Source organism: Octodon degus, unplaced genomic scaffold, assembly GCF_000260255.1.
Source record: "Octodon degus isolate 3935 unplaced genomic scaffold, OctDeg1.0 scaffold00039, whole genome shotgun sequence".
NCBI classification, from domain to species: Eukaryota; Metazoa; Chordata; class Mammalia; order Rodentia; family Octodontidae; genus Octodon; species Octodon degus.
In genome coordinates, this window is record NW_004524615.1 from 3,168,057 (window position 1) to 3,176,333 (window position 8,277).

At 45.8% G+C, this 8,277-nt stretch overlaps 1 protein-coding gene across 1 annotated transcript in view; it reads right to left on the reverse strand.

Moving 5' to 3' along the window:
- Window positions 1-8,277, reverse strand: part of Myo16 (myosin XVI) — a 416,963-nt gene that overhangs the window by 240,726 nt on the left and 167,960 nt on the right. Inside the window, exon 14 of the mRNA XM_023715200.1 lies at window positions 3,624-3,729. Coding sequence (XP_023570968.1) covers window positions 3,624-3,729 — 106 coding nt within the window. The remainder of the gene's footprint in view (window positions 1-3,623; window positions 3,730-8,277) is intronic.

The following is an 8,277-nucleotide window of genomic DNA, read 5'->3' on the forward strand; positions in this document are numbered from 1 at the left end:
ATGACCACCCCTTTCAGATCAGCCTGAGTGGAACCTCGGGCTTCCAGCCACAGCTCTGCAGCCAGGGTGCCATTTTCCTGGCCTGCAATCAGCTTTGCTTCATGCAGGAGCACAGCTGGTCTCCTCAGGATGCTCCATTTCTGTGAACTCTGCCCACTGCTGTGATGCACGCTCCTAGGCCCTGCCACGCTCATGTTTAATTCCACATAAGACTCGGATGCTTTGCACAACTGGGACCGAGTAATGTTCATGAACCTGTCAGGCACTGCATGAGATTCACGTGGATAACAACATAAAGGGAAACCAAACAGCTGCCATGGAGGGGCAGCCATGCTTACACCTGAGGACCTCTTCGACATGAGACTGGAAAGCCTTCATTTATGTCTTTTACCTCTTGTGGAACAGGAGTAAAACAGTGATTACTTTTACCTGAACTTGGTATTACGACCAGAGTTTTGTCGCCCATCTTGCTAACTGATTGGGAGGAGTTACTTTTTCTTGCCCCAAGGAAACCAACACTGGCTATGTTCACTTAAAAATGCAGTTTTAAATGGAAAACTAGTTCATGTCAAACCATGCAGAATGCATCCTCAGAATGTCCAGCTTGCTGTCTAAAAGATCACTGTGATAAATGACTGTTGGTTTGTAACTCAGAGAGGAACTACTATTCCTTGTTATCTCACTTAGGTCCACAGGTTCTGTCAGTTCCACTAGAGAGCCTGCCTTTACAAACACATTGTTTCATTCATGCTCCAATCCTTACATCTCAGTAGTCAGTCTGTTGGCAGAGTTGAAGGAAGACGGTAGATAGGTGATCCTACATTTACCACATTAACTCACAATGTTAAATTATTTTGAGCTGTGTTGTGAAGCGCTACAGTGCTCCTGACAGAAGCCTACCAATGCCTCAGAAATTGAAGTCATTCATGTGCACGTATGCCCCCATGCAGACATGCCTCAGAATTGCTTTCATACACATTCTTTATTCTGAGAAAGTGCTCCAGACTCAGGCAGAAGCATAGGAATCCATTAGGGCAGATTCAAATGGTTAAAGATTTGTAAGTAGAATCAAAAGTGTGAGGCAAAAAGGAGATGATGTGAATGTAGGCAGGAAAGAATCATGGGAGGGGGCTGGGGAGCTGGCTCAGTAGAATAAGCAGTTGCCTGGCAAGTGCAAGGTCCTGAGTTCAATCCCTGGTACTGCAAAAAAAGAAGAGAATCAAGGGAGGAAAAGAGGTAGCAAGGGTGGGAACGACCGTGCGTGTGCGCTGCATGCGTGGACCAGGAATGCCACACTGAAGCCTGGTACCAGGTACAGCAGATGAGAACAGAAGTACAACAGGGCAACAGTAAGCCTCTGATGCACCAGGTGTCTTTCTGCAACCACCGTGAGAGTGGCCACTGCTCCACCTTGCCTGGAGACGGGCACATCTCTGTACTGCACGCACTGTGGTTTCGTTGCTGTTTCCGTTTCATGCGTTCACTTGCAGTCAAGGACAGCTTGGCTGGTTTCTAGCAGGGACTGAACAGACTCTCAACTCTCATGTCTGGCGGTCTCTGACCTGGGAGATGGTAACTTAGCAAACTTGTCTGCTACGCCTGAGGCAGATGAAGGCAGAAGTTATGAGAACTGAAGAAGGGGAGAAAATTCCCACTCTCCAGAGAAGTAGGTCGAGGACGGTCAGTGCAAGAAAGTGCATGATTGTGCGTCACCCAGATGCAGTACACAACAGAAGTGGCAATCCATATTAAATGCAGTGGGTTACATCAGGGTAAGGTAACAGAGAAGATTTAGAACAACTAGAAGTAATGAGGTGTGCCAAACTAAAAACCTTGTGCCTGCCTGGCAAGCACAAGGACCTGGGTTCGATCCCCCACACCACATGCCATGTTGGCCCTGCGCTGTGCTGGCCACCAAAAGCAGGTATGGTGGCTCACAACTGTAATCTCAGTGCTGGGGAGGCTGAGATAGGAGGATCACTGTGAGTCTGAGCTGTAGCGAGAACCTGTATGAAATAAATACGTAAATAAATATTTTCTTTAAAAAAAACAGTAAAAATCTTCCACTCTTACATTCATTGCCACATTCATGGAGCAGGCTAAGGCAAACTTGTTGCACTCAGGGGACAGCCTGGCATGTATGGTCCCTCCAGGCAGGGTGGGTAGGTGGCAAGAATGGAGAAAGTATGACCCCAGGCCTCACTGGCTCTGGCACTAGGGAGGAGGGCAGGAGATCACACTAGAGATCGTTGCCCGTGCTGCAGGACATAACTGTCCTCATGGGTGGCAGGATCATGTGGGTGCTGTGCAGGCCTGGAGCTGCAGGTGCAGGTCCCAGCAGCCCATACAGCCTTTTCTGTCACCCCTGTGAGTCGCTGAAGCTGTGCGCAGGCCAACTCCTGCAGCCCTGCATGTGCCCACATTTGAGCCATGACCCTGGCAGATGCCAGACTGCATGTTGTCCATGCCCAGGACCAGGGCTCTTTTTCCCTTCCTCTGGAGCCCTGACTGAGCCAGGAGTGAGCTGTCCTGTCCACCAAGGTCAGGAGAGTGGGATATTGTGACTGAGTGGGAGAAAGGGGATCCAGGTCCCTGGTGTGGAGCTGCTGACACTAGTTCTGCCAGGGATGGGCCATGACTATGGTGCAGCGCACTGCACAGCGTCAGCTGTCTGCTGGACAGGTGGCTGGCACATCACAAGGTGGGAGTCACTGTCCCAGGGGGCTGCACCTCAGGCCCTGAGCACAGGCCGCTGCATGGTCAGCTAACACCCCGTGCATCTGGCGGGGTGTCACCAGGAGCACCCACTCCTGCAGCTCTCAAGGGAAATGCTAGCATGCAGGGGGCTCAGGCTGCAGGCTGCGGCCACCACAGCAGGGTCCAGCTGGGCTCCAGCCACACTTGTGGTGGCAGTGGGTAGTGGTTCTGCCTGGCCCTGGTTCCTCCTCATGTCACTTGCTCCCCGTCTCTTCATCCAGGTTGGCTTGAAAAGTCCTGTGAACAAACCCTACTAGATTCACTTGAAAACAGAAGCCACCGGGGGTCGGCAGCTGTGCAGTGTGCAGAGTCCCACCACAACAGTGGGCTGCCTGCTGTGCCACTGCTCTCCTGGGAGTGCTGCAGGCAGATGAAGCAGCAGGACCCAGGCCGCAAGACGCCACTGAGGGGAGCACAGCCAGCACCAGCTTCGCTCACAATCAGTCCGGGCTTGAGGGTTACCACTTGTCTGTCACTATCATGCCCTCTGATGCTGCCCACTCTGCCAGACATTCTGCAGCTACAGGTCACTTCGAGGGGGTTCCCCACCACTGCTGGCTTCCAGGCCTGTCTCCCCCAAAGGCTCAAAGTGACACTTTCTAGAGCAACATTGGCCGCCTACCATAATGGGTGTTCCTGGTTCAGACCGCCCGAGCAGATGTAAAGAGTGAGTTTGTGCAAAATATTTTTAAATGCATTTAAAAGTTCACATGAACAATATCAAATTGCTGTGGGGCCCAATCTTGTGCCCCCTCCCCCTTTCTGACTACCTTTTACCCATGTGACATCCTCTTCTATTTGTAAGTGACATTTTCCTGGTTTAGTACATTCAGTTGCACATCTGCCAACCCAGACCAGTGACTCACGTGTCTAAACCTGGACTCCAGGACAGCAGAGCAGGCGACGGAGCGGCAAGTCAGGTGTCTCACGATCTGCTTGCTGGCCTCTGACTTCCCAGACCCTCTCTCTCCACTAAGAGGAAAGGGGACAAGTAAGTTCATTATTTTGGAGAAGGCAGTAAAGAAAATTAAATAAGTAGACAGTCCTTAGGCATAGTTGATAAGGAGGAGCATAGTGACATTTAACGAGTCTGTGGTACAATCGCATTCTATCAGGTGATGCGTTTGTCTGTAACATTTAGGAAGCATGAGCCATGTCCTGTGTTACAGGGTGTGTTAGCCATTGGGACAGCGCAGCTTCTGGCACCCAGGACCCTAGAGCTCAGGTGACATCAGCAGTGAGGCCTCCACTGGCACAGATTGGCTCCCTCGACCTGACCTCAGCACGCTCAGGACTGCCAGCAGGGACCCCAAGGACCAGGCTGTGAGTGGAAGTGGGTGTGGCCGTCCTACAGTCACCTGGTGAAGGCTTGGAGAAGGCGTGACTTCTTCCAGAACCTAGGGACATCCCATCTTTCTGAGCACCCCTTCTTCTGGAATGGGAAACTGAAGTGCATCTGCCCAGGTGACGCTGGCCACGTCTTCGCCAGGCAGACCCCACGTGCACCTTTTCAAGCCTGGGGCACTGGCTGGCACTTTTCTCTAATCTAGGAACCCATCATGACCTCATCCCCTTGGGATCTCAGATGCCAACCCCGAAGCTTCTGGGAATGCCTGCTCAGGCTATCCAACTTCTACAAGCGGGAGCTGCACCATTCCTGATATGAGGCAATGTCAGATGATCAGAAAACTCCTCTGCCTCAATTACCAGTGATCTGATGCACAGCGAAGTTATTTGTGCTTCCAGATGGGAAGCTCATTTGTAGCCTTGAGCTGGTAGGAAAAAAAAAAAACCCTCATTCTTGCAGTTCTTTTACCAGTACTTTCTGAGGCTCTTGTCTTAGATCATTGATTGTAATAAAGTTGACTGAAAGGTGTTTATTTTCCTGCAATGAAATAATTACTTAAGTCTCAACTTGCTAATGAACACATTTTCTCCCTTTATCAGTGCTGACCCTGACATCTGAACTGTGGGCATCTATAATTATTTACAAAATGAGATATTACATGGTGATAGACCCAGGTCAAGTTTGAGTTTTCGGCATGTAGAGAGCCAGTTTTATATGAGAACTTGTACTGTAACGTCATGTACCTCGGTAGTGTCCCAAATTTTCTGATCAAGAAGATAATGGGGCCAAAGAGGAAAGTGATCGATGACGTAGAGTGTGCCTAAGGAGAGTCACATGGGGAGAAGACACTCTCTCAGGCTTTCAGAGAGCAAATTGGCCAAGCATTGGCCGTGACTCATCCACATGGCTGCACTGATAAAGGTTCTACAATCTGAGGTACAGGATCTCAGGATAAATCCTGAGGGCATTTCACTGACCTTGTCAGACCAAAAACCTACAACTCTTGTTGCACAGGTCCTGCTTTACCTTGGTCTTAACCATCCAGTAGAAAAGTATGAAGATGAAATATAGGAAATAAAGCCATGTTGTTATGTTGAGCTGTGGGGGACTCAGGTCAATAATTTCTGACATTGCCAGTTAAACAGAAGACCCAATGCTATTGTGGGCTACTGGACTCTTTTAGAATATTTTGCTGAGTTTACACACCTATAATATTCAACAACGGAACTTAAAAAAAATTGGGGTATAACTATGAATGTCCACTTTGTATCTGTGTATTCAAAGTGGTCGGGATAGATATATAGTTGCATTCTCTTAATGAATAGAATGATTTTTTCTAATGGTGTTTGTAAGTAGGATCACAAGTCTGCAACTTGTACAGCAATTAACCACTAAGAAGAATATATGCAGTGTATTATTTGTTGAAACTACTTTCGATTTGATTTGAAACTGTCTCATTGCTATATGTTTATCAATAAAACTTTGAAAAGAAAAAAAATAAAATATAAAAAAAATGAGATATTACAAGCAAAATCTGGAAAGAAAATTGGAATTTTTCTAGTGATGGGACATCCACGTAAGGATATCTGAGTTTTGTTTATCAAATCTTACAAGGCAACTTCTGGGAGTTCCTGGCAGAGCTGCCACCAGTGGCATGCACACAGCTGACTCAGTGAATCCCATGGCACAGACGCATGGGCAGAAATGAAGAGCGCCTTGCTGGAGCCAGCACACCCCAGGAAGGGACAAGCCCTGCACACGTGCACTGGGACAGGAGGCAGAGACCCGGCCCCCACCCACACTGGGCCTTCAGCTTCCACACAGGGCTTAAAGACTGGGGGGGGGGGCTGTGTCCAAACTTGGCTAGAAAAACTGTGTTTCCTTTCAAAGAAGAGGTTGGTGCCTGACATTATCAGTCTCATGCTGTGTCCCCAAGGAACTCCTATTCCACAGAACATGAGTGACACTCCAGGAGAGAATACAGGCAGTGGCAGAATGGTGCCTGGACACTGGCAGGTCCCCAGAGTGGTGTGATCCCAGGGTGTCCCCAGGGACACTGCTCTTCGAAGCTCTCCAGCCACCTCTGGGCGGCCCACTTTTCCGTAAGGCTCTGGGGCACCACCACCACCCCCGTCAGCACTGTCATCTTCTGGACACTCACACTACTAACCTCATGGGGTTTCCCGGGAATGGAGGCACTGCCATCCAGTCTGGCACACAGTATGTCCTCAGGGAGCGTCGGCTGTCATTGTCAGTGCAAGTTTGTATTCTCCACTATCTCCCTGGCTAAGTAAACTTTTATTTTTTATTTTTTTCTTTCTAATTTTATTTTTAAAATATTTTTATTGAGAACCAAATAGCAATGAGACAGTTTCACAACCAATTACTAGCACAGTTTCAATAATTAATACATTGCATATTGTTGTCTTAGTGGTTATCCATTGTACAAGATACAGACCTGATATCCTGTCTCAAACACTATTAGAACAAATCTCTCTATTCATTGAATTAAGAGAATGGAGCTGTATATCTATCCTAATTATTTTGAGTACACAGATACAAAATGGTCATTCATTTGTATCCCCCTTTCTTGGTTTTGTCAGAAAAGGGCATTCCATTGTCATTTAAATACTGTAGGTACATGAATTCAGAAAAATATCCCAATATAGTCCACTAGTCCATAATAGTAGTGGGTTTTCCGTAAGACTGTCAATGTCCGAAGTTGTTGACTTGAGCCTTTTACAGCTCAGCATATTAATATGGTTTTACTTTATATACTTCATTTTTGTACTTTTCTGCTGGATGGTTAAGACCAAGAAAGAGCAAGACCAATATAAAAAGGAATGTAATTTTTGTGTCTGATAGGGTCAGTCAAATCCCCTCAGGATTTACTCTGAAATCCTGTACAGCAGTTTGTAGATCCTTTGTCAGTGTCAGCCATGTGGATGAGTCACGATGATTGCTTGACCAATTTGCTCTCTGTGAAAGCCTGAGAGAATGTTTTCTCTCCATGTAACTCTCCCTAGGTGCATTCTACATCATCAATCACTTTCCTCTTGGCCCCATAATCTCCTTGATCAGAAAATTTGGGACACAACTGAGTTACAGGATGGTACAGTACAGGCTCTCCTATTTCCTGAGTCCTTACTGACCTTGAAAGGCTAGGGCCGAAATGTTGGCTGTCCTTGTAGCCCTTCTTTTTCTTTAATTTTTGGTCTGCAAACTTAAGTTGTTAATCCTCCAGAGGAGAAGTTTAATGATATTATTACCCTATAACATAGACAGTTATGCTTAACCTCACTGTCTGATTATCAAACATCTTAGACATAATGTGGAACAGGTATTTTCCATCAAGTATTGATATATCAAACTTTGAGTCTCTCCAGAATATGAAGAAAAATGAATAAAAACATAAAAATATTTTAAAAATAAGAATAAGCATTTACATGTTTTTACACAGAAATTTAGAAATCTAATAATATACAGCCTTGACAGTACTGTGATTTTTTTTGTCTCATGTTTTCATTTACTACTTTTTTTAAAACATTTACTTGAGAGACAGTATGGCTGTAATTGGTATGTCATGTTAAACAGTATGTAATTAGAAGACCAGAATGATAGGCATTCCAAGCATGGCCCTACCATTACACATTGCTTTCTTCAGTGCAGTTGCTTAGTTCACAGGTATCAGCATATATAGTCAGAGTGAGAAGCCTACCAATTAACTGATAGTTTCAAAAACACACTGAAGATTATCAGGACCATTGCCTTACCCATTTTGTGCATATAAATGTATGACTTTGCCCCTGTCATGTTTTGTAGCTTTTCTCCTTGCCCTCTCTTCATTAACGAATCCTCAAGTTCTCAATTTCCTTTTAATTGTGTTATGCCTTTCTACTTTTCTTTCTTCTTTTGAGTTCTTATACTAAGGAGACTAAATGATATTTACACATGTGGGTTTGGTTCATTTCACTTATGAATATATCTTCAAGTGGCATCCACTGATATATAAAGACTTCGAGTTTATCATTCTTTATAGCTGAGTAGTACTTCATTATATAAAAATAGCACATCTTTTTCATCCATATCTCAGGTGATGGGCATCTTGGTTATTTCCAAGATTTGGCTATCACAAATTGTGCTGCTATAAACATTGGTACACATATATCACT